This window comes from Engystomops pustulosus, chromosome 6, assembly GCF_040894005.1.
Source record: "Engystomops pustulosus chromosome 6, aEngPut4.maternal, whole genome shotgun sequence".
Taxonomy (NCBI): domain Eukaryota; kingdom Metazoa; phylum Chordata; class Amphibia; order Anura; family Leptodactylidae; genus Engystomops; species Engystomops pustulosus.
The window spans coordinates 67,733,275-67,758,828 of NC_092416.1; the positions used below are offsets into that span (position 1 = coordinate 67,733,275).

At 43.1% G+C, this 25,554-nt stretch overlaps 2 protein-coding genes across 6 annotated transcripts in view; both read left to right on the forward strand.

Annotated features, from left to right (window-relative positions):
• Positions 1-8,878: 8,878 nt before the first annotated feature.
• LOC140065767 (nicotinamide N-methyltransferase-like) overlaps positions 8,879-25,554 on the forward strand; it is a 41,143-nt gene continuing 24,467 nt past the window's right edge. Inside the window, exons 1-4 of one of the 3 annotated variants that reach the window (XM_072113338.1) lie at positions 8,879-8,963; positions 10,810-10,960; positions 11,094-11,277; positions 23,960-24,167. In XM_072113338.1, coding sequence (XP_071969439.1) covers positions 11,262-11,277; positions 23,960-24,167 — 224 coding nt within the window. In that variant the 5' untranslated portion in view covers positions 8,879-8,963; positions 10,810-10,960; positions 11,094-11,261. Of the gene's footprint in view, positions 8,964-10,809; positions 10,961-11,093; positions 11,278-20,335; positions 20,504-23,959; positions 24,168-25,554 lie in introns of those variants that run through there. The other 2 variants (XM_072113339.1, XM_072113337.1) reach the window with 2 other exon arrangements.
• Positions 16,394-18,699, forward strand: LOC140135215 (uncharacterized). Of its 3 annotated transcripts, none has more exons than XM_072156386.1 (2): positions 16,394-18,022; positions 18,095-18,699. In XM_072156386.1, the coding sequence occupies exons 1-2, from the start codon at positions 16,394-16,396 to the stop codon at positions 18,395-18,397; spliced, it is 1,932 nt and encodes a 643-aa protein (XP_072012487.1). In that variant the 3' UTR covers positions 18,398-18,699. The 3 variants fall into 3 exon arrangements, with proteins under 3 accessions (XP_072012487.1, XP_072012489.1, XP_072012488.1); XM_072156388.1 differs by having other exon boundaries at positions 16,394-17,640; positions 17,890-18,699; XM_072156387.1 differs by having other exon boundaries at positions 16,394-17,422; positions 17,531-18,699.

The window sequence follows — 25,554 nt, forward strand, 5'->3', positions numbered from 1 at the left end:
TGTTCTGAAAAAAGATCATTTTTAATTAATTCCCTATAAAAAATGCTCTATGAAGTGATTTAAAAAATGTTATGCACTCTTAAATATGCCCACTAAAAAGAACAACTCTTCTCGCAAAAAATAAGCCCATAACCTGATTTGTTAGCCGAAAAATAAAAAAGATATGCATATGAAAATATGGTGATGCTAAAATGAACAAGATTTTCTCCAAATTGGTATTTACTCAGTACAATTGAATAAAATACACAAAACCCCAACAAATTTGGTATCACTGCGTCCGTAAAAATCTGCATAAAAAAACAGAATCGTTATTAGATCCGCAAAGTGAACCCCGTAAAAAAAACCCCAAAAAAGCTCCAAAAAAAAGATAATTTTCAATTAATACCCTATAAAAAATGCTTTTTTAAGTGATTTAAAAAAAATATATATATATAAAATATATATAAAATATATTTTAAAATAAGACCACTAAAAATAACAATTCTTCTCGCAAAAAAAAGCCCTTAACCCCTTATCGCTCTGCGCCGTAGCTGTACTGCGCTGAGTCCCGCGAATAGCGTTCAGCGCAGTACAGCTACTGTGCAGAGATGATGCCGGTTCAGCTCTGCACAGGAGACGAACAGGCATCGGGGGTCGCGGGATTTCAGCGGTAATGTACCGCTGACATCCCCGGCTAACACCCGCGGTTGGAGTGGGCTCCGATCGCGGGCATTTAACCTGCCTTCCGGGGGTCTTTTACCCACAATCGCCCCCCCCCGCGCCGTTTTCTGGGGCGCCGATCGCTACAATGGCACCTTTGGGGTCTGATCGGGACCCCAGAGAAGCCTGAAGGCAGTGCCTTTAAGATGGCGTCTGTGACGTCATCTTAAAGGCAAAGTGTCAGCCTATGCAGATGCATAGGCTGACACTGCTAATACCCTGCAATACATCCGTATTGCAGAGTATTATCATGAACAAGCAATCAGAAGATTTCATGCAAATTTTTAAACTAATTTGAAGTACAATGTGTCACGAGAAAACAATCTCAAAATCCCCTGGATATCTCATAGCGTTCCAAAGCTATAACCACTTATAGTGACACAGGCCAGATTTGTTAAATGGGGCTGCGTCCTTAAGGCCAAAAGAGGCTGAGTCCCGTAGGGGTTAAACCATATTAATACTTCAAGACACATGGATTGTTTACATCTATACATAACAATAATATTTCATAGAAGTAAAGTGCAGATCGAACAAAAGTGCATATGGCAGAGGGTTTTCTGACGCTGATTCGGGCCCGGCCGGGATTCACTAAGGTCTGTGCGCCGATATCCACTAGGTGTCGCTGCTGCGCCGAGGTCCGCTGGAGTTCACCGGAGTTCACCTTCTATTTCTTGGTGCACGTAAGTTGATGTAAAGCGACACTTTTTTAAAAAAATACTGCAGGTTTTCCGACAGCCACGCCCCCGATTTCCGTCACATGCAACCAGCCGCGACTGCGCCAAAATCCGATCGCGTGCGCCAAAATCCCGGCGGAATTCGGCGTAATTAGGAAATCATCGGGATACAAGACGTATTTGCACGATTTGAACCCTTAGTAAATGAGCCCCATGGTGTTGAATAATATAAATCCACTAAAAACATATGCTACTCTCCGTGAGATAGCATTATAGTATAAAATGAAAAAAATAAGCATACATAAAAGTTCACCCAATATTGATTAATTCTTGATCAATTCTTGTGACTTGACTTTTTTAATATATATTATGTACTATAATTATACATATAAACTTTAATTCATTTAGTTAAAAATGTCACCCATCTGCGAGTGACAAATCAAACAACCTGGAAAAAATACATATTCAGACACCTATGTATAATGGTGTCCTGTATCCGTGATAAATGCACAGAGGAAAAGAAAAAACACACAAAACAGGTAAACTAAGATCCACCAGCAGGAAAAGTCATGTGGTCTATACACTGGCAATATCAAAAGTGCTATGGTCTTACCCACTCTGCCGCATTGTACCAGTTGATAGAAATGTTTTCCGCTGGTCTGACCGTTATGCTGTGTGGTCACCTGTACGTAGAAGGGTGAATTTGGATGTGTTAGAAAACAGACTCAAGGAACAAATCGAGGCAGTACGTAAGTTCAGTTCAGAAGCAGACTTTAGCACAAAGGAACTACAGCTGCAAAACAGCCTTGAAAAATTTAAATTCCATCTAAAAGGACGTAAGCACCGTCAGTTCTCCAGAGATCTTCAAGATTTTCGGGAGAATCGAGCATACACTATCCTAAACACTAGACAACCTCAAAAGGAGACTGAAACTGATTATTCCTCGACTGAGGCAGAGGGGTCCGAAACTGAGGGCAGATCTAGACAATATAAAGGACGTGGGACAAGGGGACGAGGTGGTACAAGAGGCAGAGGGAGGGGTAGTGGATCTTCAACATCAACCCCACCACATCCTTTTTTAGAGTACAATTACCCCTTGAGAAGTCGAAACCCAACACAAAAAGCACCCCCCCCTGATCATAAATCTCTCAAGTAAGACACTTTCCCAGGTTGAGCAAGGGGTGCTGGAGAAGGGCCTGTCCTTTGTACCAACATTGGACTTTAATGCCTTTGAATGGATTAAGGACCTACACCTCTTTGCGAGACGCATTCATTGGCGTAAACACTTTAAACGCGTAGATACCAAGGAGAGCCGGGATCTAGGTATTCCCCTGGAAATGCTAGAGGATGTAAGGTTACTGTTCCAACTGGGTGATACAAATAACATTGAGGGTAAGGGGCCATTTACTGACCTAAGGTTGAACAGCAATAAAATGCCACCAAAACGGGACAAAATGCAACCAAGGACATTGAGAACCTAGCTGAAACACGCCCAAATAGAGACTTTAATATGTCTGAGATAGAGGCACCACGGAATCTTGAGAGTGATAAGAGTCTGGCTATAAAACCTTCAGACAAAGGGGGTTACATAGTGGTATTGGATACCCCCAATACAAAAAGATGTGTTTAGATCTGCTGGAGGACAGAACATGTTATGATACCTTGATAAAGAACCCCACTGAACGTTTTTTTGTTAGAGTTAAAACAGATTTTATCTGAGGCTAGAAGGGATGAACTCATCTCGGATGCCGAATTTGACTTTCTGTACCCTAAGTTCCACTCAAAGGTCGTCCTATAGTGTCGGGAGTGGGATCACTGTCCCAGAACATTGGCGTTATGTTGACAAGGTCTTGAGACCTTTTGTGCTCTCACTCCCGGCATATATTAGGGATACCACGGACCTCCTCAAACATGTAGATGACATTACTGTGGATGATGATTGTCTACTAGCAATATAGACGTGGAGGCCCTATACTCATCGATACCCCACGATAAAGGCACTGAAGCGGTCTCCTTCTTCTTATCAAGTCGAGGGACACAATATTGCAAACATAATCAGTTTATTCTGAGTTTACTCGATTTCTCCCTTAGACACAACTTCTTCTTGTTTAATGACAAGATCTACCACCAGCTCAGGGGCACGGCAATGGGGAGCCCAAGTGCCCCCACGTATGCCAACTTGCTCCTGGGCTGGTGGGAGAACACAGTCCTGTTTGGTGATGTCCCCTTTCCAGGTATAGAGAAGGCAGAGATCTTTCGTCGTTACATCGACGATATTTTCGTCGATTTTGTGGAGAGTCTTAATAGTAATGAAATTGGACTACGTCTCACGTTTGAGACTAGTAAGGATAGTCTACCCTTTCTGGATGTACTCCTATCACGAACTGTAGAGGGGACATTAGAGACTACGATTTTCCGCAAAACAACGGCAACTAATTCCCTCTTGCAATGGGAAAGCCACCACCCTCTTCACCTTCGTAGGGGAAAACCTAAGACGCAGTACCTGCGCATGAGGAGAAATTGTAGTACTGACAGAGTTCAAACATCAGGCAGATGAGCTGAGGAGAAGATTTAAGGAATGAGGGTACCCTGATAGGGTCCTCCGTAAAGCATTCCAGCATGCCTCACGCTTTCATCAGACTGAGCTCTTTGAAAGTACTGCAAAAAGTAATGATGATGACAAGCAGTTGTCAAGACTCATCGCCACATATGATAATGGTGCGGAAAGAGTCAAATCCATACTGGAACGTCATTGGCCGGTGCTGATGTTGGACGATGATATAAGGGAGATGGTTGGCCCTAGACCTCTGGTCACCTTTAGGAGGGGACGATCTATCAGGGACAGGGTGGTCCACAGCCAGTTTATCCCAGAAAAACCAGAAGGCACCTGGTTGGATCGCAGCCCCATTGGCTGTTTTAAATGTGGGAAGAATTGTGTCGCCTGCCCTTACATTTCTAACACGAAATGGTTTTGCAGTAATGTAACAGGCAAAGTCTTTAAGATCCATGGCTTTATTAATTGTCGGACAGCAGGGGTCATCTACAAAGCCACATGTGAGTGTGGATTGGAATATATAGGTAAAACCTATAGAGATTTTCGAAGACGGGTGGGGGATCATCTAGGTGATATCAGACACGCAAGGGATACACCATTGGCGAGACATATCCAACAGCATCATGGGGGTAATTACAAACAGCTACGTTTTGTAGGTATTGACATGGTACCATATCCAATGAGAGGCGGGGACTGGAATAAAAGAATCCTGCAGGCTGAAACAAAATGGATATATAGGCTGGGAACTGTGTCACCTGGCGGACTAAATGAACAACTGCAATTTACCTGCTTTTTATAGTCCGAGTGCACACCAGGTGGGGCTTACGGTCGTCTTTCAGGACAGGGTCCCCTCCTAACCTATAGTACACACTGCCTTCTTTACTGTTGATACATGCTTTATATATGTGGATATAAATTTAACCACATCTGTTCCGCTATAGGCGGTTTTGTTGGGGTATTCTAACACACCTTTGTCATCTCGAAACTAGGAGACTATGCAATCCTGCTATCATCATACTCTGTTTTTCCCAAACCCCTGCTCTCGCAACAAGGCACTTTTAATCAGACCAATCAGCACTAAGCTTTCTCTGACAAATAATTGTTACTGTATGATTAAGCAACAATATGGTCCATTTGTTTAAACTGCTGTTTCCCCCATTGCGGGCCGTTGTTTTGGCAATCCATACAAGCTGCCGGCTACCTTAAGCGGCTGACCACTGTCATCCGCACTGGTAGTGTCATGTTTCCATGACAACTAGCTACATTACACCCTCCCCTAAACTGTCACATGACCCGATCACGTGACCGGAAGCGCTGTCACATGACCCGATCACGTGACCGGAAGTGCTGTCGGCTTCTGGTTGCCGCGCGTGTGGTTCTAATGAGACACAGCTGTTCTCGTTGACGGGCGAACCGGTACACGGTCCTTCATTGGTAGGTGACGATAGGGGGCGTGTATTACCCGTTTGTTTAGATCCTGGCACGGCACAGGGGCCTGTATCCCCATTAGACCAGCTAGGGATCATTAGTCCGGGTCTCCGTACTGGAGGGAGGGTTACCCTACATTTGGGTATACCCACTGTATTACACCCAAGGGACATCTTGTCACTATAGGCTGTCCTGTTGTTATTATTTCCAAAAAAGCATTTCTGCCAGAAATCCCTCTGATGAATCCTAATAAGGCGGAAACGCGTCAAGGAGGGGGGATGCTGGGTGATTAGAACAGGGTACAGTTTGGTACTGCCCTTGTAAGGGCGGGAGCTTGCACGCCTGGGGTGAGAGGGACAGTGGTAGGTGTTGTTCATCATCCAACTATTCCTCCTGCTACACTCAGGTATGTGCTTGGACCTATCCTGGGGCTCCCGGCCTTCTACGTACAGGTGACCACACAGCATAACGGTCAGACCAGCGGAAAACATTTCCATCAACTGGTACAAAGCGGCTGAGTGGGTAAGACCATAGCACTTTTGATATTGCCAGTGTATAGACCACATGACTTTTCCTGCCGTTAAATCTTAGTTTACCTGTTTTGTGTGTTTTTTCTTTTCCTCTGTGCATTTATCACGGATACAGGACACCATTATACATAGGTGTCTGAATATGTATTTTTTCCAGGTTGTTTGATTTGTCACTCGTGGATGGGTGACATTTTTAACTAAATGAATTAAAGTTTATGAGTTTTATATGTTCACTGCCATGCTGGTAGAGATTTTGAATTTTCAGTGAACCTTAGATACACATCCTTGAGTTGGTTTAAAAATTTTCTTGCTTTTCTTTTTTATAATTATACATAGCAGTAAATATTTATTAGAATAAAAAGGTAAAGATCAGATTTTAAAAATATTGTTGTTCCCAACAATGGCTCAATTTGTCTTTCAAATCCCTGGTCTTAATCACACATATATAAAATTTTCTCTTATTTTATCTAATTTACCTCTTCTATTATGTTACTAATTGAGGGGATGGGATCTGTTTCCAGAGTCTAAATCACCATATAAAGTGACACATGTCATATTACATAAAATGGGGCTGAGCCTTTACGCAGTGACAAGTAACTGTATCTTGAAAGGGTTAAAAATAAGTCAGAAACATGTTGTAAATATCTCTTTTTCCTCAGGATATGTATGCAGTCACAAGTTTTTTATGAACAACCTAGCAGACTGATGAGAAACATAACAGCCATATAAATGCCATATAAATGCATATGTATTTTATCAGGTGATCCTTCACGCAATTCACAGACACGGATGTTTTTCTGTCTCTGAGAATATGACATCAGTTTTATAAACTTGAAGCCATCAGAAATTGGCCTTATAAACCACTAGCGGTATGTTGAAAAGCAGCTGAGCAGCTTCTAGATGATGTTTGTTTCATGGTCGAGTGTGGTGGCATCATCCAGAAAATCACCTTTGAAGTGGGATGTTAATTGGTTTTATGAAGTCAAGGAAGCGGAGAATTTAACACTGAAGTCAAGCTTTCCCTGCTTTAAAATGCCCCCTCCCCTATAATTGATGGTCCCATGTCCAGGGACATCATTGATCAGATCTCCTGAAGTCTGGCGCGTGATGTCAATCACATGGGAGAAGGTGTTCAGAGGTGGGGAGAGCTTGATTTCAATGTTAAAATCTCTGCCTCCCTGACTTTATACAACTAACTTCAAAGTTGATTTTTTGGATGATGCCACCAAGCTGGGTCATGAAAGAAACATGATCTTGAGCCTGTACAACTGCATGACAACACACTGGTAGTGGTTTATTAGGCCAATTTCTGATGACAGGTTCCCTTTTGAATGTTTGATGATACAATGCTACTATACTAGACAGGGACCATGGCTTAAAGCCTATAATGCATACCTAAAACTATAAAAAGTCTGTCTACAGAAAGTTGACATATACCACAGGAAAATTTTTTATTAGCACTGTTACTACCGGTCTGGAAGGTTCAGATAATTTAGAAAGACTGAACAGCTCCATTACAAGCAATAGTCATAACATGGGAAATTGGACTGCCACTTAATAGTATTACAAAAAGTGTCATTCAGGAGTGGGCACCAGTTAACTCCTTAACGACCTGTGATGGAATAGTATGTCACAGAATCATTAAGCGTCATGAACCCACTCCATATATGATGGGAGTCTGCAGAATTATGCACATTGAAGAAATCAGGCTAGCTTAATTGAGGCTAACTGAGTTTATTTGATGGTGAGTTTTCAAGAATACTTGTTCTCTTCATCAGAAACAGCAAATTCACAGTATTTTATACACACTTGGCAATGATCATCATAAGATATAAAAAGTTTAAAACAACAGAATAATATCTACAAAGACAGTGGTGTGACAAGGGAGCGCTGGTTCTTATCTGCTGTGGCCTCCAGGTCAGGGATAGAGGATCATGAACCTGCCATGGCTTGTCCCTTTGGTCCCGATGGCTAAATCACAATTGGACATACTCACCTGTTCTCCCCAGCGAGTGCACACCAGGTTGAGTCCCTGTCACTCTTTTCCCTCTTTCAAGATGGCCGTTACCACACCGGAGCGATACTCTCGCGAGAGGTGAGACTCCGCATGTGGACGCAAAACTGTTACTAGACGCGAGCGATCGCGGATTCCTGGCAGTCGCATCCGGAGCAACTCATCGTTGGAAGGTACAAACACAGCCGCTTCTTGGAGGACTTAATCTGAGTGCTAAATATGGAAGACTCCAAGGTGCTTCGCATTTTTTGATTTTGTTTTCCCATGCAACGCTTGGGACGTTACCAAGCAACGCTTGGACATGCGCAGACCGCCCGGTGAGGATATGGGAGTTGGAGTGCCGCGGTGTTGTGTGTCATCTTACCATTGGTCACAAATATTGCACAATTTTATCAACTCACTGCATACATTTCAATGTATCATTATATTATGTTCGTATTTTGCACAATTTCAATGTATAGTATATTGTTAAACTTCATCCTTGACGTCACGTCCTGCAGGGGATTTAAACCCGCCATGTAACACTCTTATCACTGCTTGAGAATGGCTACATTGAGTTAGCTGAAACGTTGCTGTACTGTCACCTGGTGAATAAACACCTTTGAATTTGATACGGAGTGCTGCTACTTCTCTGGTTGGATGTTGCCATGGACATTAAGATGTAAGGTTTTAAATCTCTTACGTTTATTTATACCATTCCTTTCCCTCTGTGTCTTGAACTGTCCTATTAAAACAGTAATTCACAGTGTTGTCCTTTAAGGAAACATGTGTGGCCACTGGGAGATCTTACATTTTAATGTCGGATAGGTGGGAGTTGAAACGCTGATGAAGTCTTTGACCTGTGTAGGACAGCAGCTGGAAAGGTAATAGATGGTGTATATATTCCTTTCAGGTTACTTCCTTACCTGTGGTAAAGGGTTAATGCACTGACCAGAGACTGCACAGCCCTAATTACCAAGTGCAGCTGGGAGAAGGGGTTTTATCCCAGAGCTGTATACTGGGCTGGAGCTCTGTGTGAGAGACATTGCTCTGGAAGGCTTGCCAGCCGTGTGTCACTAGCCGCTGTGAGTACGCTGCTTTGCTAGAGAGGGACCTGCTGATGTACAGGTAGTGCTCAGATGAGCCCGTTTTTGTTTCCCCGCTTTGTTTTATTTTACTTGCCTGTAAAGCTGCATTGTTTTGGCTGCCAATAAAAGCCGCAAGGAAACCGCATTTCTGCTGTCAAGCCTGTCTGTGTCTCTGGACTTTGTCACATTAAAACTGACCCCGCTACATCTGTTTCCTAAACATAAAGGCCTGTGGTGGGACACTGTTTACACATAATGAGATGAACCAGATTGCAGGATCTTGAGTACATGCTGTGATTGTGGTACTAGTACATGGTCACCCATGTGAATGTGGCAACATATTTGAACCTGTTTTGCAGGTAGGGTGTGGTATCATTTTCTGATGGGGGTCTCTGGGCACTCCAGACAACAAGTTGTTTCAGGTTTGGTGGTTGCTTGAAGGAAAGGAGGGAAGAAAAGGTGGGTGTTCCTTGGCAATATGACGTAGGCTCTCCAGTTGCAGGCTGTAGGTGACTACCAGATGCTGCTTTACTTATTTTATTGTCAGTCACTTTTGGTCTTTAGCCCAATTGGAGAAACTCAGACCTCAGCTCCCGAAGGTGTTTTTCCAGGTCTGTCTTGTCGGAGCAGAAACAGTTGTAAGGCATAGACTGACTGTATATAATGGGTTATCTAGTGTGTTTGGGGTGTCATTTCTCTGGTAGGCTGTTCTGTCAGTTGGCTTGTGGTATATTACTGTGGTTAAGTGGCTGTCTTAAAAAATAAATAAATAACCCTTTAAAGGGGTTTTCCCACGAACACAAGTAAGGCCTTATCCACAGTGCGGCACTCTGCAATTTCCGTCAGCTCCATAGAGATTAATGGAGCAGAATGGTCATGCGTAGCCATCTGCATCATTACTCTGATGGAGCGACAAGGGGCCCAACGGAGGTACATGGGAGCCCATCAGACCTCTCCTTTTCGTGATCTATGGGGGTAAAAAAATTCTAAATGCAGTGAAATTTGTGAAAAAAATGCATTTGCACCATCTTTTTGTGGGCTCAGTTTCTATGTCTTTCACTATGATCCAAATCATGTTTTTCCTTTATTCTTTGGCTCAGTACGATCACGGGGATACAAAATGTATACAGGTTTTAAGGTGTTTTAATACATTTTAAAAATTGAAACCTTGTGTATTAAGTTTTGTTTCATGATATCCTGGCCCTAATAATTTTTTCATAGTTCAATCTATGGAGCTGTGTAAGGTGTCATTTTTTGCAAGATGAGCTGATGTTTTCAACGCTACTATTTTAAAGTGTCAGATCTGACAAGATTGACAAGTGCTGGAATCTTTTACAGACTCCAGTAAATGGATTGTCACTCCACAATGATGGCATGATGTCAGTGCCCATGATTTAAAGAGAACCTGTCAGGCAAATTAACCCCCTAAACCAATTTATATTTTTATAAACTGCCATTAGAAGGCATTGCCCCTATTCTTATTGTCCCTCTACATGCCTGTAAACTCAAACTATTAGGTCCTAAAGCTGTATGCAAATGACTTGAGATTGGTCCAATGAGTCATTATCATATTCAGCTGTCCAGCTTATTCATGAGTGGGAGGCACAGCCATACCCCCAATGCTTGACTGACAGCCGGATAATGATGTGACAATCATGGTGCTGGCGCTCCCCCCCTCCTTGCAGCCTGTGTGTATGAGATTCTCCTATACATATGAATGACAGCCTGGTTAATGATGTGACACTCATGGTGTTGGCGCCCCCCGCATCCTATGTGTGTATGAGATTCTCCTATACATATGACTGACAGCCCGGATAATGATGTGACACTTTGTTTTGATCAGCACTTACATGCACCGGGATGAAGAAGGTGAACTCCAGCGGACCTCGGCGCAGCAGCAACACCTGGTGGATATCGGGCGCAGGATCTTAGTGAATGCCAGCAGAACCCGAATCCTCATCAGAGAACGTGCCGCTGGATCGCGACTGGACCGGGTAAGTAAATGAGCCCCAATGTGTTTATGATTTGTACTCTTTAATTATATTTATATCAGTTCTAGGGAAAGGAGGGTGATTTTAATTTCTATTTTTTTTATTTTTTTAAATTTTTATTTTTACTATTTTTCAGACACCCTAGGGTACTTTAACCTCGGGTCTTCAGAAGACCCAAGACTGTCATGAAGACCCATGATGTCACGGTGTGCGCCGATTGTCACCAAGATAGCACTGGCCATGCGCTGCCACCGTTTTGAAGCCGCCGGCAGCTTTGCAGGCGGCGATCGACTGGATAACACCCATGATTGGTGTTACCGGTAAGTCTTTGCTACCGGCTATGGAGAGGGCTGCCCTTGAGAGGACCACAGTATGGAAGATTTATGGATTGCAGTTTTAATGAGACATTTGAAGACACAAAGGGAAAGGAAAGAAAGGGGTATAAATTAATACAAAGATTGAACACCTTACAAAGTGATTTTAACACAGTCTTTGGAACCAAAGATGTCAAATTTTGACTCATCACATAAAAGCACAGATTTCCACTGATTTTCCATTCCTTGTTTTCTTTAGCCCAAACAATTCTCTTGTTTGTTTCCTGTCCTTAGCAGTGGTTTCCTAAGAGCTATTTTACCATGAAGGCTGCTGCACACAGTCTCCTCTTAACCCCTTCACGCTCCGTGACGGATATATCCGCCACGGAGCTGTGAAGGTTGTATGAAGAAGGCTCACGGGCTGAGCCTTCTTCATACAGTGATGGGCTTTGCTGCATATCGCAGCAAAGACCCATCGCTATCACCCGCGGTCGGTGCTTGCACCGATCGCGGGTGTTAACCTCTTCTTTGCCGCCGGCAAAGTCGCCGGCGGCACTTTAAATTTGGCGGCGCGTGGGCGCCGCCATCTTACCTCCGATCGCCGCTCCCCCGAACGTCATCGGGGGGCGGCGATCGGTTGCCATGGTAGCCTCGGGTCTTCGTTTGACCCGAGGATACATGGCTTCTGCACATGCATTACAATGAGCCTGTGGCTCATTGTAATGTATAGTGTGCAGAAATGCCATATACTGCGATACAGTAGTGTTGCAGTATATGGCAGGAGCGATCAGACCATCTAGGGTTAATGTACCCTAGAGGGTCTAAGAAACAGTGGAAAAAAAGAGAAAAAAAAAAGTTTAAAAAATGTAAAAAAATAATAAAATATTAAAAGTTCAAATCACCCCCCTTTCCCTAGAACTGATATAAAATATAATAAATAGTAAAAATCACAGACACATTAGGTATCGCCGCGTCCCAAAATGCCCGATCTATCAAAATATAAAAACGGTTACGGGCGGCGGTGACCTCCGGAACGGCAAATGGCGCCCAAATGTCCAAAATGCGACTTTTACACCTTTTTAGATGACATAAAAAATGATCCAAATGTCGCACAGTCCTCAAAATGGTAGCAATGAGAACGTCGGCTCATTTCGCAAAAAATGACCCCTCACACATCTCCGTGCACCAAAGTATGAAAAAGTTATTAGCGTCAGAAGATGGCAAAAAATTTTTTTCTTTTTTGTACACATTCGTTTAATTTTTGAAAATTTATTAAAACGCAATAAAACCTATATAAATTTGGTATCACCGCGATCGTACCGAACCAAAGAATAAAGTAGGCATGTTATTTGGCGCGCAGAGTGAAAGTCGTAAAAACTGAGCCCACAAGAACATGACGCACATGCAGTTTTTTTCAATTTTTCCACATTTGGAATTTTTTTGCGGCTTCCCACTACATGGCATGGAATAATAAATAACATCATGGGAAAGTAAAATTTGTTACGCACAAAATAAGCCCTCACACAGCTCTGTACACGGAAAAATGAAAAAGTTATGGATTTTTGAAGATGGAGAGCGAGAAATCAGCGAAAATACCCTGCGTCCTTAAGGGGTTAACAATTGTTGTAGAGATGTGTCTGCTGCTACAACTCTGTGTGGCATTGACCTGGTCTCTAATCTGAGCTGCTGTTAATCTGTGATTTCTGAGGGTGGTATCTCAGATGAACTTATCTTCTGCAGCAGAGGTGACTCTTGGTCTTCCTTTCCTGGGGAGGTCCTCATGGGAGCCAGTTTCTTTGTAGTGCTTGATGGTTTTTGCAACTGCACTTCCAAAGTTTTCCCAATTTTTTGGATTTACTGCCCTTCATTTCTTAAAGTAATGACAGCCACTCATTTTACCTTACTTAGAATTTTTATTATGGCTAGAAAAAAGCAGCTAACAGTCAATTCAATGAGACTATCAGCTGTGTATCCACCTGACTTCTGCACAACACAACTGACTGTCCCAAACCCATTTAAAAGGCGAGAGAGCCCACTTATTAAACCTGAAAGGACACACCTGTGATGTTAAAACCTTTTCTGGTGACTACCTCTTGAAGCTCATCAAGAGAATGCCAAGAGAGTACAAAGCAGAATTCAAAGCAAAAGTTTGAAGAACCTAGAATATAAGACATATTTCCATAACGTCCCCCATGACGGCCCACTAGGAGGATGACCCTTGACCTCTGTAGGGACAGGAAGCAGAGAGGTTAAAAGCCTCCCCCCACATCCTCCCGCCAGTGTCTTCCTGTCCCTACAGGGGTCAGGTCAAGAGAGGGTCTCTCTCCTCCTAAGGGGGGGGGGGGGACGTTTTGAAAAAAAAAAAAAAAAAAACGGAGAAGGATCTCCATACTCACCAAGCCTTACCTGGGGTTACGCCGACTGCGGTCCAAGTTCCCCTCCGGACAGATCCTCGGTTAGCCCGGCGGCTGCGGGCTCTCCCTGGAAGTTATCTTCGTTCCGGCTGGCGTCCTCTCCGGCGGGCTGGTCACCAGACTCTCGCGCGGACGCAGGAAACTACGTTTCCCAGAATTCCCCCTGTTCGATGACGACTTCCGGTCGCGACCGGAAGTGACCGCGGACCGGGCGCGGGACGCAGTAGGAGCCACCGACAGGGGGATGGGCTCCCCATGCAGGTATTTAAATCCTCAAATAGCGGGTAGTCAGTTGGTCTGAGGTCTATGACTCGTTTTCTTCTTGGCCGGCCGTCCCAGACATCATAATGGCTGATGAGGCAGACTTGGGCCTACTCCACCCCCCGGTGCACGTGAGTGGTGCTGTATGGCAACATATACAACTGTTTTTTGTGTGAGCTCCAAGTCATTGTCTCCTTGCCTTCCTTCCCTAGGAGCAAGTTTCTAAGGGGAAAGGCAAGGAAGAGAAATCAGGAAAGGAAAAGAGTAGAGAAAAACCTGAAAAAAGCAGGATTCCTGTTAAAAAATGCAGTATGTGCTTCCGTACACTACTAGAGGGCTATAAGAAACCGATCTGCAGACTCTGCATAGAAGAATTCATGCGGGAGGAGAAAACGTCTTTTATGGACGAGCTTAAGTCCTTTATAGACGAGAAGGTGGTTTCTTCAGTGGCGGCGGCTACGCAGGGAGCCCCACCCCCACGTAAGAAAGCTCGGATAGTATCGGCTTCCTCCTCAGAGGAAGAAGAGGGGTGTATTTCAGACTCTCCCTCCTGCTCTCTGGCGGGAGACCAGGATCATCAGGATCGTGAGCAAGCAACATGTTCCCGCTACTTATTCCAAAATGAGGATCTGGACGATCTTCTGAAAGCTATGAGAGATACATTGAACCTCGAGGACGAGGAACCCCCTCTTTCTCGCGAAGATGAACTATTTGGGGGACTCAAAGCCAGGAAACAGCGTGTCTTTCCCCTCAATGATACCCTTAGGGGTCTAATTAGTCAGGAATGGAGAGACCCTGAGAGGAAAATCGCGGTCTCTAAGAATTTCAGGAAACGCTTAGTCTTCGACCCTGAAGAGTCAAAGGATTGGGACTCGTTCCCCAAAGTTGATGTACAGGTTTCCAAGGTCGCTAGGAAGATGGACCTGCCCTTTGAAGATTCGGCTCAGTTAAGAGACCCAATGGACAGGAAATCAGAAGCCCTTTTAAAGAAAGCGTGGGAAACTTCCATGCTAAGCCTAAAATCGAACTTAGGAGCCACTTCGGTAGCAAGAACACTATATTTCTGGCTGGGGAAATTAGAGTCCCATATCCGGGAGGGTACTCCCAGAGAAGACTTACTGGAAAGCATACCATTGTTAAGATCTGCTACTGCCTTCCTTGCTGACGCATCTGCCGAAGGAATAAGGTTTGCTGCAAAAGAAGGAGCTCTTACCAATGCCACCAGGAGGGCCTTATGGCTGAAACAGTGGAGCGGGGACATCCGCTCTAAATCCAAATTGTGCAGCATTCCTTTCTCCGGAGACTTTGTGTTCGGACCCGAATTGGACGCTATACTCGAAAAGGCGTCCGACAGAAAAAGGGGATTTCCAGAGTCCAAAACAGTACCCAAGAAATCTTCCTTTCGTCCTTTTAGGAACACCGGAGAGACTTACCGTGGCAAAGGTAAGCAAGGACGGTGGAGTTATCCCAAAGGAGGAAGGGGAAGGGGGTTCCTTTTCTCTAACCTCCCAGAGGGTCCAGGAAACAAGAAACAATGACGCCAGAGTGGGGGGGCGTCTCCTGGGATTCCTATCCCAGTGGACAAAGGTCACCTCGAATCCCTGGGTACTATCTATCTTGGAATCAGGCTACAGGATAGAATTCTCATCACCCCCCCCTTCTCCAAGGTTTGTCGCTCCCTTACCCTCTCCCTCTCATTCTACACATTCCTTCATTTGGCAGGAAGTGTTTCATCTAATCCACATGGGAGTGGTGGTGCCGGTCCCTCAAGAACAAGAAAAATTGGGATTCTACTCCCCGTTGTTCCTTGTCAAAAAACCAGACGGATCAAATCGCCTAATTATCAACTTGAAAGAGCTAAACCGCTTCATCGTTTACAGAAGATTTCGCATGGAGTCGGTAAGAACAGCTACCCAACTTATTCACACAGGCTCCTATATGTGCACTTTAGATCTAAAAGACGCATATTACCATGTACCTATTCACCCCTCATCTCAGAGATTCCTAAGATTCTCGGTTCTCTCTCCCGAGGGCTCTGTCTTACACTTTCAATTCCGTGCACTTCCATTCGGTATTTCATCGGCTCCAAGGGTCTTTACCAAGATCATGGTGGAGGTGGTAGCCTTTTTAAGACTACAAGACATATCAATCATCCCTTACCTAGACGATTTGCTAATTATAGGGAAAGACAAACAAAAACTAATCTTGGCAAGAGAGTCTTCCCTAAGAATTTTAACAGAGTTGGGGTGGTTAATCAACCTGAAAAAATCAAGTTTAGTACCCTCCACTCGAAAGACCTTTCTAGGGATCATTCTAGACTCAACTCACCAAATGTCTTTTCTTCCTCAGGAGAAAATATCCAACATAAGGCATCAGATTCGTTCATTCAGACGGAAGGACTCTGTACCAGTCAGACAGGCGATGAAGATCCTGGGGCTCCTCACAGCATGCCTACCTGCGGTCGCCTGGAGTCAGAGCCATACTCGGATCCTTCAGAGTTGGATCCTAACCTTCTGGAACAGGAAGTCTTCAGGTCTAGACAAGAAGATCCGGATTCCTTCCTTTGTAAAGAGGGACCTGCTGTGGTGGATGGAATCAAGGAACCTAGAGAAAGGAGTATGTTGGCACCACCTCCCAACCATCACCATAGTGACGGACGCAAGCAGCTCAGGCTGGGGAGCAATCCTTCCTTCCCACTACGAGCAGGGGTCCTGGACTCTAGCCCAAGCAAAAAGCAGCTCAAACTACAGGGAGTTAAGAGCGGTCTGGGAAGCGCTAAGATCGAACACAGCCTATCTGAGGGATCATCATATCCACATTCTCTCGGACAACGTCTCGACAGTGTCCTATTTAAGGAGACAAGGGGGTACAAGATCTCCAGTATTATCGAGTCTGGCTCGTACCATCTTCCAGTGGGCGGAAGAAAACATCCTTTCCATCTCTGCCACCCATTTGAAGGGATCCCTCAACAGAGAAGCGGATTATCTCAGCAGGAGAGAGATCCTACCGAACGAATGGTGTCTCAACCAGGAAATCTTCCTACATCTAACCAGCGTCTGGGGCATGCCCCAAATAGACCTATTCGCCACGAGGGAGAATTCAAAATGCCAACAATACTTCTCTCTGGAGGCCGGCGAGTCCAGAGATCACTTGGACGCGTTCAGCCATCGTTGGAGCGGAAGTCTTATGTATGCCTTTCCCCCAATTCCCCTAATTGCGAGAGTACTCAGGAAAATCTTGCTCGACCGGTCAAGGGTGATCCTGATCTGCCCAAACTGGCCAAAAAGAAGCTGGTACCCACTGCTGAGGTCCCTATCTGTCCAGCAACCCTTTATTCTACCGATTCAGAAGGACCTGCTATACCAAGGTCCGATTTTCCATCCCGATCCAGGAAGACTCCGTCTGGCGGCTTGGATCCTGAGTTCGAGTTCCTAAGGTCCCAAGGTCTCTCTCGGGCCGTAATAACTACGTTGAAGGCAAGTAGGAAAAAGGTTACTTTCGCCATATACCATAAGATATGGAAAAAGTTTGTGACCTTTTGTGGGGCTAATCCCCCCTCTCAGTCTAACCCAAATATTTTACAGGTACTAGACTTCCTGCAAAAAGGACTAGAAATTGGTCTTTCTACTAGCACTTTGAAAGTCCAAATTTCGGCTCTGAGCGCATTCTTCGACCAACCCCTGGCGGACCACAGGTGGGTCAAAAGATTTATTGCTGCTGCAAATAGAATTAGGCCTCAGGTTCTGAAACGGGTTCCCTCCTGGGATCTCTCCCTGGTTCTAGATGCTCTCTCCAGGCCTCCCTTTGAGCCTTTAAAAGACGCTAGTATAAAAAACCTAACCTTAAAAACTTCCTTATTAGTAGCTGTGACCTCAGCTAGAAGGCTGGGGGAACTCCAAGCCATTTCTATTAGAGAACCCTATATGTGTATTCTCCCTGACAGGATAACTTTGACTCTGGATCCAAGCTTTGTTCCTAAAGTGGCGTCCAGGTTTCACAAGAACCAAGAAATAATTCTTCCATCATTCTACGGGAATCCTTCTTCAAGCAAGGAATTGGAGTGGCATTCCCTGGATGTAAGGCGCTCGGTCTTAGAGTACTTAAAAGCTACGAAACCTTGGCGCAAAGATCACAATCTCTTTGTTCAGTTTCAGGGGAAGAACAAAGGGGTAAAGGCATCCAAAACCACGATCGCCAGATGGTTAAAGACTGCCATAGCCTCCTGTTACACAGAACAAGGGAAGGAAGTTCCTCCTAACCTTAAAGCCCATTCCACCAGAGCCATATCCGCCTCCTGGGCAGAGAAGAGGGGCGCTTCTCTTGAACAAATCTGCAGAGCCGCCACCTGGGTTTCTTCATCCACCTTTGCAAAACACTATCGGCTGGACTTACCCAACTCACAGGATCTCGCCTTCGGTCAGAAGGTTCTCCAGGCTGTGGTCCCACCCTAACTCTACTAATTTTGTAGATCTCCTAGTGGGCCGTCATGGGGGACGTTATGGAAATTGTGAATTAGACTCACCGGTAATTCGGTTTCCATCTAGTCCTCCATGACGGCCTATATATTTTTCCCTCCCATGTTTCTTTCACTTCTTTGAAAATTCTGTATGTGATTCTAACAAGACAGAATAAAAATATGTTGTATCTTCCACTGGTGTAGTTATTTGGTAGACACTGGCGGGAGGATGTGGGGGGAGGCTTTTAACCTCTCTGCTTCCTGTCCCTACAGAGGTCAAGGGTCATCCTCCTAGTGGGCCGTCATGGAGGACTAGATGGAAACCGAATTACCGGTGAGTCTAATTCACAATTTTTGGTTGTTTCACACTTCTTTGTTAAGTATATAATTCCACATGTGTTAATCCATAGTTTTGATGTCTTCAGTGTGAATCTACAATAATTATAGTCATGAAAATACAGGAAACTCTTTGAATGGAGGGGAAAATTTAGAATGGTCAAATTGTTTCAGGTATGTGTTCATTTAGCCATCAAAAAGAGAAAACCCACCATACAATTTGTTATGCAATTTCTCTCGAGTACAGAGACCCCCCCACATGTGGCCATTACTTGTTTTATGGGTGCACAGCGAAGCGCAGAAGGGAAGGAGCGCCCTGCAGCTGCCAGGATTTTAGTTTTCTCATTGGCCCCTTTTGTTGGTTATAAAATTTTAGCTTTTCGTTATTGGGGACGTGTGATGGCATTTTCTTTTGTTGGATAAGATGACTTTTCAAGTGTTACCATTTTGGGTTTGGTATCCCCTATTGTTGAAAATGTAGGAACTTTTTTTTGAGGGCAGGAGTAAAAAAGCATCAATTCTGTACTGGATTTTTTACTTTTTTTTTGGTGTTCACCATATAGCTTAATAATCATGTTATCTATATACTATGGGTCAATACGATTACGTGGATATCATACTTAGATATTTTTTTTTATGTTTTACTAAATTTGCCAAATAAAACCCTAATGTGGGGAAAAATGTATCATTTTTGCAATGCCGTCTTCCAAGTGGCATTTCATTTTAACTTTTTTGGCTACAGAGCTGGTTGATGACTTGTTTTTTGTGGTACATGTTGTACTTTGTAACAGTATCATTCTGGAGTACATATGTTTTTGATAACTTTTTATTGCATTTTTTGTGTAATTCAATAGGTAAAAATCATAATTTTTGGCGGGTTTTTAACAGTTTTTTATGACGTTCATCTTGCGGGTTCAATAATTATTTATTTTTATTCTACACAGATGCGGTAATACTATATTTGTGGGGTTTGTGTTATGATTTAGACTTATTTTGTGTAATATGTCTCTTTATATTATGGGGCTTATGGGCATTTTTATTGATTTATTACTTTATTTTTTATTGAAAAACATTTTTTTACTTTTTTACTATTTCCACCATGGACATGAACAAGATAGCTTGTTCATGATAATACTCTGAAATACAAATGTTTTGCAGGGTATTAGCAGTATCAGCCAATGCTGACAGAAATGAAAAAAATACATGCACAAATGTCCTGGCTAACGATAAATGACCCCCCGTTGGTTCTAAATCAGTTTTCACATATCAGGATTCAGACCCATGGATGGAGTTATTTCCAAAACAATACAATTCTGATTATGTATGTAACCTTTATTGAGAAGAGGAATTCTCTATCTTTGCTTTCTATATTACTTACTTCTGTATAGATCCTTGGGCAATGAGAACCATAACTTGCACACAGCACTGAACTGCGTACATATTGTAATAAAAATGTATTTTATTGCATGGTCACAAGGTTGACGCCTGAAGATGTGAATGATGTGCCAGTTAATTCTTATTATCATGCATCCCAAACTGATTCCTGGTAACTATATAAAGAGCTTCAGCACCAGTGTAGAGAGGGTGAATCTTTCAAGCATACAAGATTACACAATGGATTCTAGCACACATAAGCTCTACCATGTTCATGACTGCGATATTAGGCAGGTTCTGGACAGTTGCTTTTCAGATAAATCTGATATGGTGTTTAGAGAAGATTCATTGATATTTCCCATTGAAAATCTGACAAAAACCTTCAAATTGGGTATGTGTTTATCTATTTATCTAATTGATTTATCCTGTTGATTATATTTTTTTAGGCTTATATTATAGAGTAACCTTCATCCTTACAATATTCATATTGTAACAAACGCAATACCAGTCACTCAAGGTGAAAAAAGGAGAGAATACATTTTCTCAACATTCTCTTAGCATCTACGATCAGACTCAATTGGAACATCTATAATAGGATGTTCTTAACTATTTGGCATACAAAAGTGGCAAAAAATCCAATAGGGCTTTTTAAAAAAATTTTGCGGAAAAAAATTGCAATGGCTTAAACATAGAACTACTGCTAGTGCATTTCTGTGTAAAGCCACCTTTTTTTTTTACTAATTTTGAAAATACAGGCAGTCCCTGGGTTACATACAAGATAGGGTCTGTAGGTTTGTTCTTAAGTTGAATTTGTATGTAAGTCGGAACTGTATATTTTATCATTGTGATCCCAGCCAGAACTTTTTTGGTCTCTGTGACAATTGGATTTTAAAAATGTTGGGTTGTCATAAGAATCAGGATTAATAATAAAGCTTCATTACAGACACCTGATAACTGTTACAGCTGTTTATTGTAGCCTAGGACTAAAGCAAAATAAATTACCAATATCCAGAGGTCCGTTTGTAACTAGGGGTCATATGTAAGTTGAGTGTTCTTAAGTAGGGGACCGCCTATTTATTAAGGAGACTATGTCACTTTAATAATTGTACTTCAAAGGCAGACATAGAACTGTCGCAAGAAGCCTGCCTAATGATAAGTAACTAACATTATCACCTATAGGATCAAGAATGATTTTGGGTAGGATGTGTTAATATATGCTGTAATAACCTTAGAATGCTTTTAATTTACTCAAGATTTTGAGGCTTTTTTTGGTGACATATTGGGAGGCATTCATCAATTTTGGTGCAGGGTCCATGTGCTTTTGTTGCAGAAATCATATGGTAATTCGGACTGGGATGTTAGTTTTTGGAGCAAGGTATTAAAGGGATATTCCCACAAAGACATGATTCTTAAATGTACTCATGATAACAAAATAACACCAAATCTCTAATTCAATGTTATTAACAAAAATACAGCATTTGACAGATAAAATTCCAAACTGTCTCAATCAGTCCTGGTGTGCACAAATTTGGTTACCCCTGCATTCTATGACTTTAGGGTCGGGAGGACATATTGTGGGTCATTTACTAAGGGCCTGAATCGCTATTTTTCATCGGGTTTCCGGAATATTACCGATTTGCGCCATTTTTCCCTGAATTGCCCTGGGTTTTTGGCGTACAAGATCGGATTGTGGTGCATCGGCGCCGGCATGCATGCAACGGAAATCGGGGGCATGGCCGTCGGAAAACCGACGGATTCGGAAATACAGCGGTATTAAAAAAAAAAAAAAAATGTGTCGATTGACACGCGCTTACCTGCACCAGAAATAGGATAGTGAACTCCGGCGGACCTTGGCACAGCAACGACACCTGGTGGACATCGGGCGCACTACGCACTACTTTAGTGAAAGGAAGACCCGAATCCTCGACATAGAACGTGCCGCTGGATCGCGACAGGTCCGGGTAAGTAAATGTGCCCCATTGTTCTTCTATCTGACACTGCACGGAGCTGACCTCCTCTCTTCCTACCGCCCATTGCATTCTAGGACAGGCTCTCACACACACTGGCTTTCTGCCAGCAAACACCACACATTGTAAGGAGGCACAAGCTACAGGCAGATAAGACATTTATCCAGGGAGAGGGAATGTCATGTGTACCATGCATTGCATTGATCTCATCATCTCTCATCTCTGATCTATCTCATCTCTCTATCCAAGTGTCAGATACTAGTAGAATGTATAGAAACAGAAAAATGCCAATATTATGCAACTTGTTCCTTTATTTCCAAAGTTATGGCATTTTCTGTTCTGAAAGTGTTTGACAAAAATCTCTTACCAGAGGTGAAGTGGGCAGAAACTAATGTCTGTCTTTGCCCTCCAGCTGAGGCCAGATAGCTTGCCCACATATCCCATGAAGACTTGGGTTCTCTTTCAAAGCAATTTAGCATCAAAATCCATTTAGTTTCCCATAAGTAAATCCACTGAATACTTCACAGTGCACATACAGGATGTATATGGTGTATATGGCACATATGGATGTATATGGAACATATGGATGTATATCGCACCTTTCATCACATGGAGGAGCTGGGAACATGTATTAAGTGAAAGAAATCATAAGTAACCCAGTTACATGCAGTCTATAGCCTGTGCTGTGTGAGCACTAAGGGTTAGTAGCTTATCAGCACAGAGCTGAAACTGCGGATGACCAGGGAGAGGAAGAACTGAAGCATGAGGTGCAGAGACAGAGAAAGTTCTGTAGAGTTAGACTGGGATGGATGGATAGGGAACATGGGAGAACTTGTACCTCACTATTCTATGCAGAAGACATCTATATCCACTGTTCTGAACATATCCAGCCCTGCTACATACAAATAGAGAGCTCTGTCACATGACCTCCTCTTCTGTGAGCAGGGAGCAGCAGCCCCTCCCTTTCCATGAAACCCTAGAGTTTGTGAAGCCTGTTTATACCAAGGTTTCCAGGGCTTATCAGCAGAGGGAGAGGAAGCAGCTATCGCAGCAAAGAGATAATCAGAGGGCTATAGCAAAGAAACTGCTGGATATATCTTTACAACAAGAGGAAAGTCTCGGGCAGTGTGCACACCACCCAGAAAAACGTTGGCACCACCAGACTAAGAGTAAAAGGCAATAGATGGCAAGGGCACTATAATACAGTCTGGGCGCGTGTAGTTTTCGTGGGTGGTGCTCAGCCGGCAATTGGCAGGTGAGTATCTCATACAGGCAAAAGAAAGACAAAAAGTTGCAGCACTCATCCAGCACTCCTGCGAAACGGTGCAGGAATGTGCGAAACGGCCCGTCGACGAAGCTTTCTTCGTGCTACACCTCCCTGTCCTATGCACCGTTTTGAATAAAGAAGATTTGCTGGCTGAGTGCCGCGACTTTTTGTCTTTCTTTTGCCTGTATGAGATGCTTAACTGCTGGATATAGGTAACAAAGATAATTGGCAAAGTTTTTTTTACATCCCAAGAGCTATTGATTTATAGGAAAAAATAAATGTTAGTTACTCTTTAATCTGAACTTCTGTACCATATGCATATTGTATGTTTAATTCCATTTTTGTTTTACTTCTATTAATAAGCAAACCTTTGCATAAGTTACATTTATATATGTGTATCTAACCAATGGCTAACATGGTACAAAAAATCTTTGTCTTTAATTATTTTAGTCCTCTGACCCCCCTTTCTCCTTTTGTCTTAGTATTCATACCCCTCCAGCACTGAAATGAAAATAAAAATTTGCTGTCTGGGTTTTCCCAGTCATTGTTTATCAACCTCTGACAGTTTTAGCATACCATATCGTTCAGTTTTCATTATCTTTTTTCCCTACAGGTCATATTAAAGGAGATATCTTGATTGACTTAAGCTGTAACTCCCTGGTTCATCAACTGTACTCAGCCTGTGAGTTTTTCAAACACATCATAGTTCTGAAGGTCAATGACAGATGCATCCTGGAGCTGAAGAGATGGGTAGATAGGCGTACAGGAGCATTTTACTGGGGTCATGCTGCAAAACTTCATGGATACTTCACAGGAAAAAGGTTTGTCCAAAAATAAGGGGAAACCAATTGTTATTGTGATTGTTACTTTTTCATTACTTTTATTTTTCATTACTATTGATTATGTAGGCTCTGGGAAGGAACAAAGAGACACAGACAGAGACAGTAGGTCCAGAGACTGAACCCCCTTCCAATTTGTCCCTGCCCGATTGCTTTACTTTACCCTAGGTGGTAAGGGGTGGCTAGGAGACGTTCCATTCCTGCACCACAGTGCAAAACAAGGAGACAAAGATAACACAAGAAAAACACAGAAGAATAGTCTCCAGAGCTATTTCACAACAAAGAGGTCAGATGCAGTACAGAATGTTAAGGCAAAAGGATAGTCTGTATGTGAGAAAAAGAATCAAAATACCAGAATACAGAGAGCAGAATTAAAGATTAATCAGGAGTTTGCAAAGAACTCTCTCTATAAGAATGAGACCAGGAGACAAATGAGTGTGGTTGATAAACATCAAGTTAGCCAGCTGTTACAATTCAGCACTGTTATTCTGGCATTCTAGATCCCCTTGGAAAGAAATAGGTTACACGCTGTAAATGCCTCTAGAGTCATTGTACAGCATGAGTGACTGTTCCATGACTTGTTGACTTATTGAGGACATGATGTAGTAGATTTGTATAAGACAATTAATTTAGTTTTAATGTAAACAGTGACCATACGATGGGAGGGTTGTAAAGGAGGAGGGGTTTTATGAAGAGAGACTTTGATTCAGGTGTTGGGTTTGAATGTCTTAGAAGTTACTTTCCAGAGATTCATTTAGGCCATTGGGAGTGAGGCAATTAATTTTGAAGATCCAGAACACCTCTCTCTGGGGGAGTAAATTAATGTGGTCATTTCCTTCAGGGACGTACTTAATAGGAGGAATGGAGAAAAGGGAAAAATCTTTTTGATGGTGCGTAAATCCGTGTCTTGAAACACTGGGGGTCATGTACTTACCCGGTCCTGTTGCGATCCAACAGCGCGTTCTCCGTCGAGGATTCAGGTCTTCCGCCGATTCACTAAGGTCGTGCGCCCGATGTCCACCAGATGTCGCTGCTGTGCCGAGGTCCGCCGAGGTCAGCCGGAGTTCACCATCCTATTGCTGTTGCATGTAAGCGACTTTTTTTTGCAAGCCAGCGCCGATGCGACACAATCCGATCGCGTGTGCCAAAAACCCAGGTAAATTCGGAAAACCCGGCGGACCCTTAGTAAATGTGCCCCACTGTGTTTTATCTATGGCTATTCATCCTTGTTTTTAGTTGCTGTGTGGTGCACCCCACATATTGGAGGATGCATGGGCACTCAATTAAAAATAGATAAGAACTTTAAATAGAACAGATTTTCTGTCAAACAACATTAAATTCTGGCTAAAACAAACCAAGACTACAGAAC